At 40.8% G+C, this 21,098-nt stretch overlaps 2 protein-coding genes across 4 annotated transcripts in view; one reads left to right on the top strand and one right to left on the bottom strand.

Moving 5' to 3' along the window:
* LOC148836085 (cohesin subunit SA-2) overlaps positions 1-13,599 on the top strand; it is a 38,755-nt gene extending 25,156 nt beyond the window's left edge. For both annotated transcript variants that reach the window (XM_088912870.1, XM_088912869.1), the window contains 9 exons: positions 265-357; positions 1,478-1,652; positions 5,107-5,246; positions 7,830-7,931; positions 8,870-9,024; positions 9,707-9,835; positions 10,336-10,541; positions 11,212-11,323; positions 11,510-13,599. In XM_088912870.1, the coding sequence (XP_088768996.1) occupies positions 265-357; positions 1,478-1,652; positions 5,107-5,246; positions 7,830-7,931; positions 8,870-9,024; positions 9,707-9,835; positions 10,336-10,541; positions 11,212-11,323; positions 11,510-11,645 (1,248 nt within the window). In that variant the 3' untranslated portion in view covers positions 11,646-13,599. The remainder of the gene's footprint in view (positions 1-264; positions 358-1,477; positions 1,653-5,106; positions 5,247-7,829; positions 7,932-8,869; positions 9,025-9,706; positions 9,836-10,335; positions 10,542-11,211; positions 11,324-11,509) is intronic.
* Positions 13,343-21,098, bottom strand: part of ppp2r3b (protein phosphatase 2, regulatory subunit B'', beta) — a 37,773-nt gene continuing 30,017 nt past the window's right edge. For both annotated transcript variants that reach the window (XM_088912871.1, XM_088912872.1), the window contains 8 exons: positions 19,772-19,858; positions 18,454-18,610; positions 17,620-17,668; positions 17,340-17,429; positions 16,811-16,986; positions 15,991-16,109; positions 15,797-15,903; positions 13,343-14,774 (listed from right to left, as the gene is read on the bottom strand). In XM_088912871.1, coding sequence (XP_088768997.1) covers positions 14,630-14,774; positions 15,797-15,903; positions 15,991-16,109; positions 16,811-16,986; positions 17,340-17,429; positions 17,620-17,668; positions 18,454-18,610; positions 19,772-19,858 — 930 coding nt within the window. In that variant the 3' untranslated portion in view covers positions 13,343-14,629. The remainder of the gene's footprint in view (positions 14,775-15,796; positions 15,904-15,990; positions 16,110-16,810; positions 16,987-17,339; positions 17,430-17,619; positions 17,669-18,453; positions 18,611-19,771; positions 19,859-21,098) is intronic.

Raw genomic sequence — 21,098 nt, 5'->3', positions numbered from 1 at the left:
AGCTGAAGAAAACCAACAGAAACATATAAACTACTTCCACCCAGCAATGCTCAAAGTCACTCAAGCGTGTTGCTGTCAGTCGTGAATGGTCATTTAATCAAAGTGACGCCAAAAACATATTCTGTGTACTTTATCCAGATTCTGTATACTTCATGTTTCTGAAAATGCTGGCATAGAGTGATAAGTCTCTTTCGATGCTCAGTTTGTGATGTGAGTGCTTGTAACAATTCCAATTTTAAACCATTTGTGTGTTTTTGCTTGAAGGAGAGTGCGCTTGCCCAAAGAAGTCAGTTAAGAAACTTTTGTGAGAAATGTCATCGTTGCCTGTCCCATGCTCATCCTGCTGTAAAGGAACAGGTTGGTTAGTGCATGGTTTTTTATTGGATTTCTATGGCTAAGCAAAGCAGCAACAATTCCAAAATGTTAAAGGCTTTTCATTTTCTTAGAGATGTATCAAAGTTAGTGAGTGCCCATTTCCTTTCTAAATTTAATTTCCTGCAGAGAAATTGTGGACTGGCTTGTGTCCCTTTTCTGCATCGTACTGTTTCTGTTGAGCAAATATATTTTGTGTCGCACTGACGTCTAAGAGTTTGAGAGAGTGCCAACTTTGTACAGAACATATATGTTTCTAAAAACATTTAGTTGTAATTATAATGTTTTGCTCTTTGGAACAAGTTAAAAAGCTAGAGTTTTCTTACAAACAGTAGTTTTCCCATGCAGCACTGTTTTTACAATACTGGGGTATTGACTTTATTGCTGAGGCAATCCAAACTGAACCAAATTATGGTCTACTGTATGTCTCATAAGGCATGTTCCATCACAGTATATGGGCGGTGCGTTTCTTGAGTTACAAAATCAAACCTAAACATTTGAACTGCCTTCAGAGACTTTTGCAGTGATTGACCTCCCTGTACTGATTGATATGACATTGGTATATAGCTTTAGATTGCTATTTTCGTACTGGTCTGTTACTATGATGTGGTGAAAAACACTTCATGAACATGGATCTGTGTGTTCTGGGTTTATCTGGAAAATGAATCATAGCCTGTTAAAAGTGAACTTGAATAATAAGGTCTGCAATTCAGAAGATGGACAAGCATAACAAGCCTTTAGTATAAGGAATTATTGAAATAACGGGCATCCAGTCATGTTTTCGTCCCTTATAAGCTGGTGTCTTTCTGCAAAAAATGTGACTCTGTCCGAGTGTGTACAAACATTTCATGGATTACTTTGCTGAATACCTAAGATTAACACACATTTGAAAAGACCTGACATTCCTGACATTTGGAAAAGTTTGTAGAACTGGGAATATGAGCTGCCTTTTCTGGGTGTCTTTTGCACGGCTCCCGGCAGAAGCGTCCATTTGCCACGGATTTAAAACGCTGAACACACGTCTGATCTGAAGTTATCGTTGCCGTATTTAATTGCTTTATGAGAGATTGCTTTATTGATTGCATCTGGTTTGACCTCTCCTCAGGCCTTCCTGTCCCTCTGCGATGTTCTGATGGCTCATAGCTATCAGCTTCACTCTGTGGAACAAGGGGCTGTCAGCCCCCTTCTCTACACCCCCGACCCCAAGCTCCAGAAGGCACTGCTGTCCTTCATACAAGAGCGTGTGTTCACCGGCCTGGAGCAGGACAGCCAGAGCAGAGGTGAGCCTTCCTGAAGAAGCACCAGCGGGCTCGGACACCCTTTCGTCCTGTACTTCAGGCAAGGGGGGACGGAACAGGAGGAACGCATGCTTTGACGACATGTACAGATCTCGCATTAGAAAAGGAGACGTGCACCGAATGGAAGTGAGGAACTCTTCAGGCACATGACCCATCGGAGTAGTAGACAATACAATGCTAGAGTTTAAATGGAACTTCTCAAAAACACTGCAGTAGCTAACTTAATCTGTGAATAGGTGTAACTCCTGAGTGTAAACTATAATGTGAATACCTTACATAGTTGCACTGTACCAAGAGAAAGTTACTGTACCTTTGACAGGCCACCATAACGAAGAATTAGTGTAGCATAGATACAAGGGCATTGCTGTATTACAAAGCACGTGGTGAAAGTTCTTTTTCCTTGCCATCTACCATTGGATGTCATACCTAAAAGTTTCATTTCAGGGTGCCACATAATTAGTGGCTTCAGTGGTACCTTTAGTTTCTTGCTGGTTAATGTGTTTTGTCTTCTGTTAAATATTATTGAAATTTGAATGTGTTTAAAGCGAGCCTGTAATAATTTAAGTACAGAATGATGATAAACAGGATACCATCATAAATAGCATGTTCAGAAAGTAATTAGAACACATGTATGTTCCTGTGTGATTTCTTAGAGTACCTTCAAGTACAGAGTAGCTCTCAGCCCGTTTATATTTCAGATACTGTAAACAATGACAACCAGCAGATGGCAGTCTTAAAGTGTGAATGGGGTTTCCAGTTAGACACCATTCAAATCGGGGCCTTTACACTGAACCATACAGCTGGGGTTTCTCAAGCAGTGACTTTCAGGGATTTCTGATGAGCGTGCAGATAAGCAATCCTTTCTCTTCTTGCTGTATAAATGAATGCCTCCCTTAAATAATGGATATATTCCATTGTACAGCGGGGAGGCAACCACTGGGAGCTGTGGTGAAGACTTTGGAGGTGTAAGAGGAAAGTTGTGGGGTCCTGCTGTTGTATTGTGAGCAAGTGACTTTACCTAGATTGCTTCAGTAAAATTCCCAGCTGCATAAATGGGTGCACATGTAAAGCTTTTTTTGGAATAAAGCGACAGCTGAAAAGATTTTGAAATAATGTCTGTGCCCATGATGTCAGTATTATATTACAAGAGGATGTCCGCTGCAAACCGTGCGCGGTGCATTAGGCCTACAGTAGCTCTCAGATGTGGGCGTGTTTCCGTCTGCTCCCTTTTGTGGTTGGTATTTTGCCACAGTTCTAGAATTCTGAAGCTACTCGTTAAAGTCTAGCAGGGCAACATGTGTCCAGAGGTCCAGATGTGCCTGTGATTCCCAAGCAGAAGTGTGCAGGTGGTTCACCTGGCAGGCACCTGCAGCTGAATGATGTGCTGCACCTGTCCTGCAGCTGGTACCAGGTTCCTGCATGGCACTGAATTATTGTCCGCCTGTGCGGAAACAACAGGGGTCATCGAACCACCCCAAAGAATAATAAAGATCCTCTTTATTATTCTGAATTGGTGGGTATAGAAGAGAGATGAAAATAAAATCTGACGCAGCTTTCAACTGAGTCGTTTTTGCTCATATCCGAGTTCTGTCTGGGCAGAAAGTAGGAGAAGCCAGGTTGGAGGAGGGTGCAGAGGAGTATTAAGCATTTGGCCCGGCGACAGAGGTGCGGGCACCAGCGAGTTAAATCTAATGATTCATAAGGACGGATACAAACAACAGGAGGGCATTCAGCTCATCCAGCTGGTTTGGTGGTTAGTTGTAGTAGATAATTGATCTCAGGATCACATCCTGCCATTTCTTCAAAGAAACCAGGGTATTGGCTTTATCAGCTGGGGTGGGTAGCCAAACCCTAAAAGTTCCAAACCCCAGAAGTTGCTCCTGTTTTCAGTTTTAAATTTAACAACAATTTGTACTCAAGCCATCTACGGCCCTGTGTACTGTTTGAGCATATTGCATTACTTTCTTTCATTGATCAGTACTTCTAAAGGACCTCTTCTTTGTAGGTACTGTAGGTTACTTTTTTAATCTGGCCTAAACACTAATAATCAGGAAAGCCTTCTTTGATAAAAGTCTCAGCATTATGTTATGCAAAGTTAGAAGTTGCATAAGAAACACAGCCAAGTACTCTCAGCTATGGTAAAACATAGTGCAAACTGTGAGACAGCATGGGGGAATTAAAGTAAATGTTTGCAGATAAAGTTTAGCCTTCATCTTAAATTCACAATGTAACCTGCATTGCAGCCATATAATTTGGCATTTTATTTCCTATAATTTTTAGAGGGAGTCGTCAGTCTTCCACCATGGGGTAGTCTCCATCCCTCTGACAGCATATTGATCTAAGGAAGCCCTTAGCTGTTAAAAACATTAGATTTCAACATTTTTTCATGTGGAGGTATCCATCACTTTAGATAAAGCAGTCATGGGCTTGAAACCTTATTATGACAAACTGATCAATATGGGCAAGGTGCTGCGATGATCCAATATGTGAGGATTCGTAATGAAATAGGGAATAGACATCCCAGGGGGGTTGGCAGTGTAGGACTGGGTAGGTGTGGGACAGGCAAAGTGTTTTGTTGAACTCTGCTGGACAGTGACGCAAAATAGAAGATCTTAACTGCCACTTTGCCTAATCTGGATTAGGGCTGCTATAGTTTAGAGGTCTGTAGATTGGAGGAATCCACTTTGTAATCCAGTTTGTAAATTGGATGGGTTTGTCTAGATGAGCTTGCTTGTGGAGTAACTGTGCATTCTGCTGAGTGTGAACTCAAAGCACTGTGTGCCTTTTTGAGTGCCTGACAATCTGTTCGCACATTGAGGTTTTTGAGGAAAGCTGCATGACTCATTTTACCCAGTTTATATTTTGTGGTGCACTGCTGTTTACAGTACGTCCACTGCAGGGATCTTGTGCACTCTGATGAGCTGCGGGTTACAGCACAGCAATTAGCAGCGCGACATAAAAAATGAGGCCAGACATTCGGTGTGCTTTTCATCTGTGTGCGTCGAATCCTACCACTAGGCCATCCATACAGCGTATATCTGTTCTGTAGGGCTTGTCTGGTGTTTTCAGAAAAGGAATTAAATGTGGTATTGTACCACCAGTGTGAAAGAGTAATAAAACTACAATCCACAGATTGTACAATTTTCAGACTTTCGCGGGAACAAGGTAACCGTTTATTAATTTTGGAGACGTTACAACTTGGCTGTGTAGGGGTGACGGGGGAAATGCAGTCATTAAAAAAAATCTAAGTGTTTAGGGCTATAGACTTTATGAAAAACATTATTAACTTCAACTCATCTTCAACTTCAAAAAGTTATTGCATTATCTCCTGATGTGAGGTTTAAGCAGTTGGGTGTAATAACGAAACCGTATTACAGATTCTTTGCTGCAAAATTTGAGCGTTTCTTTCGTACTCTTCCCACCCCCCCCTTCACAGCCAGCGAGAGCGACGCGGGAGTCGGTAAACTGGATGAGCTGCACAGGAGGAGGAACCTGCTGGCCGCGTACTGCAAACTGATCGTGCACAGCGTGCTGGAGATGAGCGCTGCGGCGGAGATATTCCAGCAGTACATGAAGGTAGCCCCCTCCCTGCCACAGCGCAGCGGCAGTAGGGAGGAACGACAGCGGTGCAGAGAGACGGTGCCACCGAGTAGTGACATAGTCTATTCCATATTGTTTAGGCACAGAGTGGCTCTGGGTTCCTTTCCACCTGAGCCCTTCAGAACCTAGTTGAAATTAATTCATTGCACTTGGGGAGAAGTAATTCCTTTTTCTCAAGAAGCTGGAAAATGTAGAGGCCTATAAAACCTGCTGGACAGCAGCCGTTTAGGACTGAAATTGGGCAGCCCTGCATTACAGGAAGTGTGGCAAAAGGGTTTGTATCAGATAATGATAGATTAAGGGGAATGTTTTCAGGAAAAAAACCCCAATGTAAAACAAATCCTTGCTGTAATATACAGCTTTGGAGATGCTGCAAGTGTGTCTGTACCTGAGGGGGCAGGGTGGTGTTGCGCGCAGTGGTTAATGACCTTTGACCAGAAGGTCCTGTGCCCACATACTGGGTGGGCAGCTGCTGTTGTACCCTGGGAAAAGTGCTTCATCTCGCAGAGGCATTGCCATGCACAGGTCATCGTTGTACTGTAGGTGAGAATTTTTCCTCAGCTCTTTAAGTAAGTGCTGAATTAACTACAGACTACCAAGTGGGTATACCAAGGCCATAATGGCCTCCTCTCATTTGTAACCCTTCTTATTTTCATTTTTTAAATGGTTTAGGGCAGCACACAGAAAAGCAGTGTTTGTTCAGCGCTCATATTAATGTGTCAGGGGTATGTACTGTATGTACTTGATCACATTTGAGCAGTCCAGTTTACAGACGATATAATGCCCAGGGTATTATAAATGTTAAGGAAAATTGTAAAAAACTCATAACTCATCATTTCTTTTGCCTGTTTCTTTCTATATGACTTTGTTTCTTATTTTCCAGCATTGTACATTCATTTGCTAGGGGGAAAAAAAGAAAATGCTCATGGTATTGCACTGTAAAAAGATGTTTGGGGACCAACAAAGCTTGTTACAATGGTTGCTGGTCAGATACATTTCCTACATGTGATCGGCATTAACAAGTCAACTGACTTTCAGCAGGATTGAAAGAAAACTAATTTCTGACTGAACCTCCATTCTGCCAAAGGGAACTTTGTTTTCTGTATTCAGAAAGAGCCGCCTGTGTGCTGGGCATTTTGGGCAGTGGCTCCTTAAGGTAGAGCTTCTGTAGTTGTTCAGAAAGAGAGGGAACAGGGGAGCATTGACAGGCTGTGGAGCAAAGTAACTCCACCTGGGCTCCATGGCTCCTACTACGCAGATGGACCCTGACCTTGAGGTGCAAAAACCATCAGAGGAAAAGGCGATTAGATCTTAACTGCAGCTGTCTTCCAAGGGCTGACTGAACAGCTGGGACAAGAGGATTTGCTGTGACTGCTGTTTTATCAGGGCTTTCGATAAAACATTTCTTGATTCCGACGTGTGCTGTGGCTATCTGATTTAAATCAGATGTGCTTTTTCTGATTAAGCAGGTTTTTTTTTCCCCGCCCAATCCAGTTGAAACCGGGGGCTTGCGCTGTAAATCCTTCTGTCCTGTTACATAAAACGTAATCATAATCGGACAAATGTCTTCTCCACTGTGCTGAGGAAATTTGTCCAGCAGGTTGTGTGACCTTGGCTTTGGAGCATGTGGCAGCATTCAGCACGAGCCTAACGGAGTAAACTCCTTCCTGCTGTATTTTTTCTGTGATGTTTGAATTAATTTCATAGCATTGGATTCTGCTTTGTTAAAATAGAGAGGGGGAAGTTTTTACCAGTAATCTTAGAATTAGACCATAAGGGGTTTCTTGCTAGTTTTTGACTTTTAAGAGTCATATTATCTTTAATACTAGAGGCAACATCATGTTTAATTTCATGGTTCTGACTTTGTAGCAGAAATGTCGAAAGGAATTATTATAGTTTATATAGCCAGGTTATTATATATTACTGTATATATAGTTCATATAAGGGGGAGGAGTCTGTTTTCACTTCCTGATCTTCTCCTGTGTTCATTTTGTAACTGTGAACCTACAGTAGAAGTGATAAAAACAATTGGCTATTCTAAATGGGGTGACTTTAGCCCCAGAAAAGGCAATTCTAGTGTTTTTTTTTAAAGACCCCAAAAGTTATTAGGGAAAGGGCAGCCAGTGATTTCCATCTTCATCTCTGTGCTGGCTGTGTTTTTAGCTTGATTGTGATTGTAATCGTTCACTGCAGATGTATTGCCATTATACTGTCTTTACAGCAAACCTCTGCATGGTCTGTACATGTTAGCAAGCAGCTGGAGCTCAGATCCAAGAGGCAAAATGATTTTCTAATCTTTGCATTTATCCAAAATATCCTCTACATTTCCCTCTCAGAAATCTAGATAAAATCTAGATCTAGGAAGCCTGGGGGGCTCTCTAGAATTATTGTTCTTGTGGTTTTCATTTTTTAATTTAAACAAAAACAGGCTGTTTATCATTCTGGACCTCTCCCCATCTTTTAAAATGCTGAACGAATGTATGTAGATGCACGCAGAATAAGCTTGTGATGATGTTTTTTATTATCATCATCATCAGTGTCTGTCTTGTCTTTCTGTAGTATTACAATGACTTTGGAGACATCATTAAGGAGACTCTGAGCAGGACCAGGCAGATGGATAAGATTGAGAGTGCAAGGACCCTTGTCCTCTGCCTGCAGCAGGTATGTAGAATACAAGGGCAGGCCCTGCCCGTAGACACATATCTGACATCTGCTAAGCCTCTCCCATTGTCTGGCTCCATGAAGATGTGTGCCAAATGTTTCAGGGCCCTACCCCCGATCTCCCAGCGAGCCTTGCAGGCTGTCATCACTTCACTAGATCATTGAGATGTCACAGCTCTCAGCATCTGATGGAACATTCCATTACTACAGCACACCAGCTCTTTACTAGTTCGCTCTGCTGGCCATGAGAAAGAGAGCTGAAACACTTCCAGACCTCCGCGGTATTGAAGCATTATCTTCAGCGCCTGCTTTTTAATCTTCATTTTTTAGTTCTCTTTTTTCCCCGAGATCCTTGTCCTTGTGAACCCTTCTTCTGGCGGGCCTCCCAGCATGCTCCGCTCTGTTGTGTTGAACCACTCTATGGTTTTACTCGTTATTGGCTTCAACCATTGACTGCTCTTGTGAATTAAAAAATTAACCCAATCGCAGGTAATAACCACAGCTGCTCGAGTGATTGGTAAAGGGTCTGTGCTGAAAGGCTTTGTCTTAGAAGGGTTCTTTTGTGATTCTCTGATGCGTAGCTCGATAAACCCGGGTCGCACCCAGGCTGGTAGTGTTCTGTACAAAGAATGGAGTCCCTGACGCTGAATAAAGTTTGTATATTGAAGACAGCTGACAAACAGGTTAAAGTGAAGTTGTTAAAAACACTGATCAATATATCTGGAAGTTAAACAGAAACTGGGGAAAGTTTGGGTGTACGTTTCGATTGAAAAGTGTGAATAATGTTTTTAGTGATACAAAGTGTTTCCTTGAATTAAATTTTTCTGCAGCTAGCAACTGCCAAATAAGACGTTTAGTTTTAATGTGAATTTTCTCTATGTAAATGTCTGCCGCTGGGACCGTTCAGTTTTTAAAGAAGCCATTTGTGCTTTCTGCAGCTGTTCCTCAGGCTAAAGCAGGAGCAGGAGAGCGGCACCGTGTGCAGTTCGTCCATTCAGACATTCAGCAGCATCAAGGAACTGGCCCGGCGCTTCTCCCTGACTTTTGGATGGGACCAGATCAAATCCAGGGAATCTCTGGCCCTGATCCACAGGCAAGCTCTTGGGAGATGGCACGGGGTGGTTTTGGAAAATGTGTTTCGCAGCTCATCTTTGTCCCAAAAATATCTTTGTGTGATTTTTGCCTTTTCATTTACCCCATAAAAATATACATATTTTAATTTCTGTCTGAACAGCTGGGGATTGTCCCTGCTGTTATTCACCATTCCGGGATGTGAAGGGGACCTGTGGATTAAAAGGATTTTGGTGCGATTTTCAAGCTGCTACAATGCGGCTGAGTTGTCATGAACTAGAAAACCTAATCACTGTGTCACTGTTTCTCGTGCTGCTCTATAGGCTCACAAAATGAAAAGCTTTAGGCTTTTCCAAGATATTGTTTTCAAACGGCCAAAGGCTTCAGCCAGCCCAGTCCGGATCAAGAAAACCCCCCAAAACAGATCATTTCAGAACCGTCTTAGGGGGGTGTGAGCTTTTATGCAGCTGTCTTGCAAATGGCGCGTACTGTTTCTGGGCTCCATTGCTTTATTTGGAATTCTGTTGATTTATAGTGCATTGTACTCATAGCGGCTGAGGCCTGATATCAGGTTTGTTTTCGTAAGGGTTGGGGGGAATGATTTAAAGGCCTCGTGTGGGAAGGGTCTTAATGGCTGTGCAAACCCCACAGGTTGTCTGTATAATATGCTCCTGCTCAGTTTGAGTTTGCCCTTTTGTTCGCAGGGATGGTATAGAGTTCGTCTTCGGGGGATTCGTGCAGGGAGGGGAGAAGCACACTCCGCCCTACATCTCATACCTTACCATCCTCAGCGAGTTTTCCAGCCGGCTGCTGAAGCCTGATAAAAAAACGGTGTAAGTCTGTTAGCCTCTCTGACACGAGGAGGGGGGACTTGAAGTACTTAAAGATAAAGAGTCGCCAGTCTGTGTGTTTGTGTGGGGGGGCATTTCTGAACTCCCCCTCCAAACAACACAAGCAACAGAGCTCACCATATTGTGTGCGCTGGTTTGTGCCCGAGTTGTGTCTGAGGTGCTTTCATTCTCAAGATATTGCACCTTTTTTCGGGGGCTCAGAAGACCCTCGTCACCGTTGAAGGGGAGCTCACACCTCAGAAAATGAAGGTGCTGTATCTCGGGAACAAAAACAGCACAAACACTACTTTCGGTGGCACAAACGAGCACAGACAAGTGTGGTGGGTTCCATTCCATGGAGCTGCATTTCCAGGGCTTGGAGCATTAAAAACGGGAGCCTTCCCTACAGCGGATGGCACAGGATTGTTGGGTCTGTCTTGAAGGCCAGCTTCAGTTTGAAAACACTTATCTTGCCCTTAAGCGATTTGTTGCTTCTCCCTCAGGTACAGTTACTTGCAGAGGTATGCGGGCGAGCAGACCGTCAATAACAGGGAGGACTGCTGGCTCCCCCTGATTTACTACAGGGCCTCTCTGCTGGCCACCACCGAGGGAGAGGACTCCTGCTCCTACATCAGCACAGACACCTTCAGGCAGCCCTCCACAGCAGTCTGCTCCAGGCCGCCATCGCTGAGGCAGGCTCCCTCTGACGGTACGCTCACTCGCAAGGGCACTGATAGAGCCAACCTAGCGGCCATCCTCGGAACAAACTCAGGAAGTGCACTAGGTGCTTCTTTACCCAAAGGGTTATAGAACAAGCTACCCAGCCATGCAGCTGAAGCCCATACCCCAACTCCTTCAAGTAAAGGCTCGATGAGATACCTGGATCAATTAACTATGTAATGGGCTAAGATGATTCTTGTGCCTTTTCTTTTGATCACTCTAGTGTTTCACCGCTGAAACTGAAACAAAACTGAAAAGAGAGAGGAACTTGCTGTTCTGTTGTGCAATTATAATCTGCTACTTCTCTTTCTCCCCTGCTACCTGGTGAAGAAATGTATTTACAACAGTGTCGCAGAATGCAGGATGTTTACCACACTTGTTAAAAAAAAGGAACAACAGCCTAATATGACAAAATAAAAAAAATTGAGATCTGCTGATACAAGGACCACCTTTTCATTAGCAACACCAATGTAACACTGAAATCAATGTGACAAACTCACTCCTTTGTTAGTAGACGGGAATGCAAATGTGTCCTATTGTTTCCTATATCCACGTGTGGAGATGCCTGAGAAAGCGATGATATTTTTAAATAGAGTTGCAAAACATTAGTTACACTTGTGGTCAAGTAACTTATTTTTGCTGCTTTCTTACAATTTCAGGAGACTTGCACAGCAACTCCTGGCTCGCCTGCAAAACCCCTGATCTAAAGGCTCCACCACAGCTGACCTCCGCAGTTATGAAAGGGAGAAAACCTCTCAAATCTAGTGAAAGGTGAGAAACACTCTGGCCAGGTATAGAAAAGTAAAATAAAGTGTGGGAACTAATTTTATACCAACTAGCAATTGCCATGGAATTCAATTTCAGATTGATTTCCACTTTGATTGCTACATTTTCAATTTCTGACACAATATTTAAGCCTATTTTCTAGAATAAAAGCTGCGGCTTATTTTTCTCCAGCCAAGATGACAAGAAAGAAATGGAAGGACCCTCCAAGATCCCTCAACTGCAAGACACGGCTTTAAAGTCCAGGGACCAGAGTGATCTTACGAGTGAGGATGTGGACGTCGATTCGGTTGATATCGAGCTAACATGAGCCTTTCGGCGCAGCCCTGCGATTGCTGTGCTCTGCAGTTCCCCTCACTCACTTGTTGACGGAGGGGGTAGGTGGCTTCACGAAGGGGAACAGGGGCTTGTGCTTGTTGTAGTGGAAGTGCCCTCATTCCTCCTGCATTGAGGTACTGTATTATCAATTCTATAAATTACAGCACTTTCTATGTACCTCCTTAGGTGTTTTCCGACAGGTATTTATTTTTCTGGTGCGTTCCCACCAAATTTACTCAGATGTATCCCAAGCAGTGTTTATGGTTCAAGGTCAGTGCAAGCTCATCAGATCTTTTGTTTCTTTCCGACTCCTACGACCCCCCAGGATGAGTGCTTTGAATTTTGTTCTTTGAAAAGAAAGATAGGGGGGGTTCAGGAGCATGCAGATCCATCTAAGGAAGAAACACGCTGTCATTTTCAGAGTTTCCTACACAGTACAGAATTCATTAAAGTTTATTTCTGTAAGGCCAATGCCAGATCTAGGCTACTCTTGTTTGAATGCAGAAGGACAGAAAAACAGACCCAAGAGCTTGAGAATAATAGTGCAGCAATATAAATATGTATGCAAGTGGCTCATATCTTCAGAAACTGTCAGTTAAGGGTCTCATCGAGATGGTGACTGTTCAGCTGGAATGAAAAGTGGCCAACCCTGGTCCGTCAGCCTAGGAATTGGGCATCACTGATTACTGAATGCATTTTAACTAGTTGTTTTAGTAAACCGGTTTTATTTTTTCTTTTTACCCTACACCTATGTTTTAGATTTGAAGTGTATGTCAGGAACAAAGGGAAACTGTCAAATTCTACCTAAAACTGATTTCCCTTTCTTTCCTCCTAACACTTCCTTAGTATTTTTGCCACTGGATTCCTAGACACAAAACAGTTTTACCAGTACTTATTACAGAATTTCTTTTGACAGAGGAGAATAAAAGACATCCAAGTATATGCCTGTTTCAGGTTACCTGCAATTTAAATATTGCATCAGTACCAATAAGATAAATAGTATTAAGGTGCGTTTCCAATGTTCATGGTTTGTCTATACATTCTATTTTCCCCTTGTAGTCGCAGGAGTTCCTGTCTATACATTACTGAGCACGTCTCGTTTGACAATGCTGTAAGAGGGCCAAGTGTTAGCAGGGGTGGTACAGAACATTTTAAGTGTGGTGTCGAGTCTACATTTGTTTGTCTTGAGTGGGGAGGGGCGAGAGAGTTTTGTTTTGCTAAAAGCACACGCCAATTTCCACAGGTAATTCTTGGCCTGTTTCATTTGTGTGGGGTGTGTTTTTTTTATTGCTATGGCTTCTTTCTGGGAAGTTCCTGGAATAAATTCTGGACCCCTTTCCCTCCCCCCCCACATTTACTTGACTGTTATAAATGTAAGAACTAATTTACAGCTCATTTTTCATCACGGCAGCTCCTTTTGTAAGTAGTTACATTATTTCTTATTGTTAGATGTTTTGTGTTCACTGAAGTAGCACCCACCTCAGAAAAAAGGTTTTCTACTCTTTTGAAATGCATACTGATGATTTAAACCCATGCCACTGTGTAACATTCAATTGGATAGTGTACATTAAGACGACAGATCTTTTGTACGTGTTCCATTATTTTCATTGCCTTGCTTCAATAAAAAAAAAGAATGATCTACAGCATGTAATTTGCTTGTAAAATGGGGACAACCGAAAAACAAGAAAATACATTCTGAGGTATACTTTATTTAAAATAATATCAACAAAATAATATACAAATTTTAAAATTGGTTTCTTTTTCATCAATAAAAGTACATTATGAAATGACCCAAGTACTTTTGCAGATAGCCATCAACAATGGAACATAATTTGTGTACACTTAGAAACCCTGTTTTTACACAGCAAGCACAAAATAACATTTACAGCTTATAATTTATAACCTCTCCAAAGTCAAAATAAAAGTATTAAACAGTAAAAAAAAAATAACTTGAAACTTGCAGATAAATACATTATATATTACAAGGCACGGGAATTTCATAAAGACTAATGCATAGATGTAAAAATGCAGGTTTATAGGCACCAGGATAAGAAAACTTATTTTGAAATTAGTAGTATGTTTAATATCTCTGGAATGTTGCATTAGCCAATCCTAAGAAATTACAAATGTATTGCTCTTACAGTTAGTGCACATTCAGTAATTCAAGTGTTTTTCAGTGTCTAAGCTTTTTAAGTTCCAGTGCAGCGAACTAAGATTTCTTCAAGCAAGAAACTGAATTGGTTCACAGGTATATGCTGTGCACGTGCCAGTCGCTCTCGAATGATTTCATAATAAATATTAGAAGCATTCTTATTTACAAATAACACAACACTCAAAACTAATGGCCAGTCACAATTAGCCAAATAAATAAACTACTGAAAGAACAGTGAGAACACTTTATATTAAGGTTTTCCTTGTAATATTTTACTAATGATTTATACAAATTGATAAAATGTCCTGAAGTATTAATAAAGCATTACATTATTTAAATGTAAAAATGGGATCTTATGTAGGTGTTGTGCTTTGTCAAATGGAGAAGCCATTGGAAAGTATTACATTTTTGTAATGACAATGTTTTATGAATACTTTAGAATGTCTTTATTAACCATATATAAACATATAAATCAAAATATGTATAATATCTTTAATAATAAAGTGTTACTAGAAAACTTTAGGTGTACATTTAATATTTAGCTTGCTACATCATAAACAGCACTTCTTAGGTGTGATTTTGTTTTAACTTCTGCAAAGAGATTTCCTGATAATGTATAAAAATGAAAATATTCTTAATGGATGAGTGACAGCTTTTGGCTTCTCCAGGTCTGCGTTTCCTGCTCCCATGGTTAAGTGCGAATAACCTAAAGCTACAACCTAATCTATGAAACATTTATAGGCTTCATTAACATTCATTCTTTATACAGTTTTTGCAGCACAGCTGCACACAGCCAGTAATGTAGGACATGTATGCTCCAGCTGTCATTCAAAGTCATCTTCATATTCGTATTCCTCCAGGTCTAGGTTGGAGTGCGGGCTCGGTATTTGGAAGAAGTGTCTCTTGTCTGTTCGTAGGTTTAGCTCGTGTGAGATCTGACAGTCTATTGGATCAATAGCATGTTCATATCTAACAGGACAAACAAAAATCAAGTGATGTTTTACCAAAAACTCAATTCGATCTCATATTTCCCCTTCAAGAGGATATATTTAAAAAAAAAATGGAAATATCCCAGTTTTATTCCTTTTCAAAATGGAATGGAAATAATTCCTGCAAACTGCTCGGAATCAATAAATGCTTAGGATTGTAATAAGAGGTACAGCATACTCAGCTGCCTGTACTGCTAAGTCTCTGGAACCCAGACTGGAGAACTCAAATCCCACATGAGCTGCTGCTGTTGTCCTTTAAGAAGTACTTCACTGGACTGCTTCAATACATACTTTGCTATATAAATGGCTCAACTGACTTTTTTGCATTTATATCAGATATGATACCATTTCTTGCACTCCATCTTAGTTCTATTCACCTATAAAATATTTCTGTGTAACTAAGGCTTCAGGGTTATCTCTTTTGTGATCAGTATTTCAGTGCAGGCAAATTTAGATTTCAATCATTTACCACTGTGAACGTGTGGGTCAGGAAGTCCAGTTTTAAACAGAAATGATACAGAGTCAGCCGAGGAGAACAAGACAGACTTGAGAACCTCAGCCACCCCAGAAAAGAAAAGTGTTATCACAGAAACGCTAGAGAGCACCTGTGACAAAACCCTTAGTGGACACCAGAGTAGCTCACTCTTACCTTTCAGTTTCAATACTTCAGTGATGCAGCCATTAAAAGTTACTGGAGTCCCTAAAATGTTCATTGGACGCCTGTTAATAGGGCTTACTCACCTATTGCCACTTTCTCCTATTCCAGAGGGTTTGAGAGCTATCGTGGCAATAGGCAACAGAAAAAGCCAACCTTCCACTAACACAAAATTAAAGGTTTAAAGCACAGATACGTTCCTGACACTGTTCTAGTGAAAAGAAGATTATGTGCTAATAGTTTTATAGTGCAATGGCACAGTCTTCCTGGGGGAAACTGGGTAAGGGAGTCGGAATTACACTCGGTATGACAAACTTCTAAACTTTTTTCGCTTTTAAGCATCTTACCCGTCATTAAACTGCTCATTGGCTGCCTCCTCGGCTACCAAGCTGTCGTACTCCTCTGCAGCGTACTTCTCCCAGTCGGAGATGTCCTGCACCTCACCCTCTCCATCCTAGGACACAAGGGACGGGGTTATCGCAGAGCCTTGGGAAGACCGCTTTCCAATGGGATCATGTTTAATCGGATTTGCCGACCTTACCCTGACAACCGAAAATGGATCTTTCTGCTCATGGTCCAGGTACTTCTCGATATTGAAAAAAGTATCAAAGAACAGGTGTGACAACTTGCACTTCTTCAGATCATGAAGAGTGATCTTTCCTGTGAAGCAACAAGAGTTTGGACACACATTTGGCAGGGTTTCTACAGTAGCTTCTAGAACAGAAAGGGTGTCTATGTGAGCAGAAAGAACTGATCATTTCCACCTCGCATAATTTAACTGATTTACAATGATGATTTTGTTACTGACGCCACAGAAGACACCACAAAGACCATGACACTAGACAAAGCTGCCTGTCTGTGTGAGCACTAGAACAATTTTATGTTCAGCTGCTGATCTGAATGAAAAGATTTTTGTTGTAACTACCAGAAATATAATTTTCCCTATTTTCGCACTGACAATTTATTTTTACAGTCTCTACGATAATGTATTTCTTAGTTGTATAATGGATTTTTTTTCAAAGCCTGTTAAGCAAGTGTTACACTAGCTACAAAAAACACAGCAAGGCAAATTTAACAAATCCAGTTTCTTCACATCACTAAGATGAGGAAAAAGAGATGACAAGAGTCCTAAATAAACAGCCTTCCCTGCTGTTCTCTCAGAAACAGAGAACAAAAGACAAAAATAACCTGTGGCTACTAAAATGTATTTTTGTCTTTCTTAATGTTTTAAGAAACAAGATGCATTCAAAATAAGCAGCCGTGCAGGATCAGATAAGTCTAAACACTGGTTCTGACATCACTACACATGCTACTCTGTTCAATTGATACCTGGTAAAACCTTTGAGCTTGAGGCTACATACCTTCAGTTTTGGGTTTGACAAGGTCCAGCATTTGGCAGAGACAGTCTTCAAAAGGCAGGGGTTCAATGGCCATGTTCTCTAGTCTCTGGCACTGTTCCTCATAAAAGTATTCCAGCTCATACATAGAGAGCACTCCGTCTCCATCAAGATCCATGCAGCGGAACCAGTACTCTATGCTGGAAAACAAACATCTCTGCATAAATGAAAACACTTCCCTCGTCCCTTTCACTGTTTAAATAGTTTGTCGTCACTTCATTGCCCTCAGCTATCTTAGAATCAAGTGCACACTGCTGGATTTATTCTGGTTTTGAGAAGGCAGGCATCGTTCTTCCACTTTCAACAGCTTTATGCAGTGGATAAGTTCAGTGGAAGCCTATGCAAATGAATGTGAAGTGGGAAGAGAAGTCTTAAAAGAGACATTGTACTTTCCAGAGATAATCACTACAAGTGCTCTTGGTGCAGCAATGCAAAAAGCTGAATCACTGGTTTGAGCAAGGTTGACCTAAAATAGTCAGCTTTCCCAAGTCACCTGGTTGGTGTCTTCTTGTCCTCTTCAGAAATCAGAAACCATACAAAATCTGCATAGCTCATTCTTCCTTCCTTATGTGCTCTTTTGCCCCTACAAAAGAAACTAGTTCAGGAACAAACACAAACATACCCAAAGTATCTTTCACATCAGGCAGACAATTTAATAACTGTAGAGCTCTATTCTTCTTTAATAACTAGAGGCAAAGTACTCATTTCTATCCAGGAGTCATGCACAAATATTCCTTCCTTATTTAAAAAGAATAATAAATAAAAACATTTACCTGGTAACGGCTCCTGAGAATATCCTTTCAATCATTTTATGGGAGATTGCTTTAAGAAAAAAAAATACACAACATGTGAGGATCCAGTATGGAACTTATAACACTTATAAAATATGTGAACTTAGATGAAACACCAATGCTTTGTGTATTCTTGCTGACAGTAATATGGTTTTGATAAGGCATAAGAAAAGAGAATGATTATGTCCTTGCACTAAGCTTTATTTATTTGAATGTGTATTAAAAGTAATACCATACAATAGTTACAGAGGAGGCCATTCAGCCCATCTATTCTATTTGGTAGTTACTATTGAGTCAAGGATCTCATCCAGCCTTTTCCTGAAAGAAGCTACAGTATCAGTCTCAATACAGCTTGTTCAAACACCCACAACACTTTAGGTAAAGAAGTGCCTCCTGTTGTCAGTTTTAAATGCTCTTCCATGTAGTTTTCACTTTTGTCCTCTGCTTTGCATTTCACTGTCCATTCTACACCAATTTGGTGATTGAAGCCATTCAGTCGAAAAAGCTCTGTGACACTTATGTAAAGCCTGAAAACAATGTGATTAAATGTGATTTGCATAGTATTACTAATTAATACAGTTTTGAGGTCTTGTAAATCTTTAATTCCCCCCCTTTTCATAAAGGAACACATGAAAAATTCAGCTACCCATAGCAAAATGTGCAGAATGACTGCAACAGCAAGTGTTAATGAAACACCTTTGACAAAGAAGCCTGTAAGAAACATTGCTGAACATTAGACATTATAGGAGGTGGACATTCTATTCTGATTATTCTACCGGGTTACACATTTGGTATGAAGAAGAAATAAAACAATACCATGATCATTGTGTCGAGCTAGGTCTTTCTGATCAATGTAGAGATCGTGGTCCGCGTCAAGTTCCCAGAATTTACAATAAATGACGTAGAAATGTTCATAGGAGAAATAGTCAGTGAGCTGGTTGACATCTTCCTCATCCTCTAATAATGCCACATTCTGTTGACAAACCACCAGGAATACGTTCAAAAATATCTTCCAGCAAAAAGCATGTACTACCCACCATGTAAAACCCCCCAAACTACATCATATCAATCATCACACCTGCAGCCCACCGCTGACTGCAGACACCCTTCCAACAGTCGACAATACATCCATAAAATAAATACACACATTACACCTTTGACAACAGTGAGCATGTCTCTGTCATCACACAGTGCTGTTAGTGCAGAAGCTCACCGACACATTGCCACAGTATACATAGGTTCATTTGATTTTGGCTTTAATACAGGCTTTAAAAAATGTGACTTCTGCCTTTCCCTCTATTTGACTTTTTTTGTGCTTTTGTTCCCTCCTTTTCTTAGGGAACAGTGCTATTACAAATACTGTACTGCATGATCAAATATACATGCATGATTACTGTTCAACAGGAACAACATTTTTGCAGCAGCAGCACCAACAACTTGATTTTGCTAATGGCCTTCAATTCCTGTGGCATTGTTTGAACCTTTTAACATAAAAAATGTGGGCGGCGCGGTGGCTCTGTGGCTAGGGATCTGTGCCTGTGGCTGGAAAGTTGCCGGTTCATATCCCACGGCCGGCAGAGGAATCCTATTCTGTTGGGCCCCTGAGCAAGGCCCTTAACCCCAACTGCTCCAGGGGTGCTGTATAAATGGCTGACCCTGCGCTCTGACCCCAAGCTTCTCTCTGTCTGTGTGTCTCATGGAGAGCAAGTTAGGGTATGCGAAAAAGACAAATTCCTAATGCAAGAATTTGTATATGGTAAAAAAGTGATCTTATAACGGACATTTGAAAAGAACATATTCATTAGCGCATTCATTTTACATTTTATTCATTGTAAAATCTGAACACAAAATAAATTAAAATGTTATCATTAAATGTTTAGAATTACCCTCTGTTATAGTTTATAATGTATTGCTCCAACAAATTCACCATCCATAATTATAGTTTTATAATTTCTACCTAGCTCTAGCTGCTGTTACATCTTTTCACATTGTAAAACACTTATTGGACAATTGTACACTCCCAAGTGTTGTTTTGCTCTGGAGGTTTGCAAACTGTACATATATCATAAGACTTTAAGCCCCAAAGCTAAGTTTCTTAAGTTTTACCTACCTAACATACAAAAATGTTACTAACCTGCAGAAAACTGCTTTTCCTAAGTTCCGAGCATGTTATTTTGCCCGTCCATGATCTGTTTACATTGTAATATATCCGCTGAATAACCTGAAAGAAATGCAATAGGAACAGTTTTCAAGCTGTGATTAAGATCAAAAACTTGACTAGTCAACAGTATATACTATTGATCAAGATCCGATTGAGCCAAGTCAGCTTTATATTAATGTTAAGTTCATTTTTTCTTACTGGATTATACAAGCACATATATTCTACAGTATAAATATTATATATACACTAAACACCCTATTAAGTGTAAGAGTGATTCATAATACATATTTCTTCATTCAAGAAACACTGCAGTTTTTCCCCAGCCAGAAGTGAAAGAAAACTGTGTACACATGAAAATAACTTTATTCTAAAATACTTAGAAGTAAATGCAAATGATATAAACCTTATAGAGTGACAAAACATTTTTGAAGACTCTTAAGTGGAAAATAACACATTTGCAAGTTTGACATGTAAGCTGCACTTCGCTAGATACTCACAAACCTGAACAAGTCTCCTACTTCCAAGAACTCCTAAGAGGCCAGAGCCTCTTCTACTGTGCAGGAAGGACAGGTCGTTAAAGACTGACTTAAATTCATCAGTTTTAATAACCAGATATCCTTATCAAAATGAAATGTAATCAAAAATCTAGTCGTGATTAAAATATTTACTTTAAAATGTGTGTACATCATCAGCAAATTGGGACGTCACTGGAATGGGCTCAATACGTTTGCAAGGCACTGTATATCAATGCAGGCAGCACTTGCTTCCAACAGGAAAAGCGCAAATGCTTCTAAAATAAGGACACTCTTGTCCTGGCTGCTTGTAAGTGGGAATTTGAAGGTGAAACCCAACCCCCGCTGAAGCGCGCCCATCTGTACACACGTGCGACTCGGAAGAGCTCGTGCAAAAGGGCACGCAGCACGTCGCGTGCTCCCAGCTATTTTCCACCAGGGGTGAGCTTATCTGCCCGTGCTATAAAGAACAGCCATTTCCTGTGGAGTTGCCCCTGTGGAGCAGAATCCAAAGTATGCCTTCCTGAACTGGCCAAGAACGGAACCAGAACCTGGATCTGCTCTGTTTACCAGCACAAACGATCTACAAAAGGGCTTTTCCAAAAAACATCCAGGACAAACCAATGACCATTGATGCAACTGAAGTAATAGTAATAATAGAAACACAGAAGATAACCATTACAACACCAAATAATAACTGACAAAAATCATCCTTAATATACTAACGAAACATACAACTTCATGTAATAATCATGAACACACTCATTAATTAGATACAGTGATACTGT

This window comes from Atractosteus spatula, chromosome 4 (assembly GCF_055471065.1).
Source record: "Atractosteus spatula isolate fAtrSpa1 chromosome 4, fAtrSpa1.hap1, whole genome shotgun sequence".
NCBI classification, from domain to species: domain Eukaryota; kingdom Metazoa; phylum Chordata; class Actinopteri; order Semionotiformes; family Lepisosteidae; genus Atractosteus; species Atractosteus spatula.
Note: the sequence above shows the minus strand (reverse complement) of the source record. Positions and strands in the feature narration are given on the sequence as shown.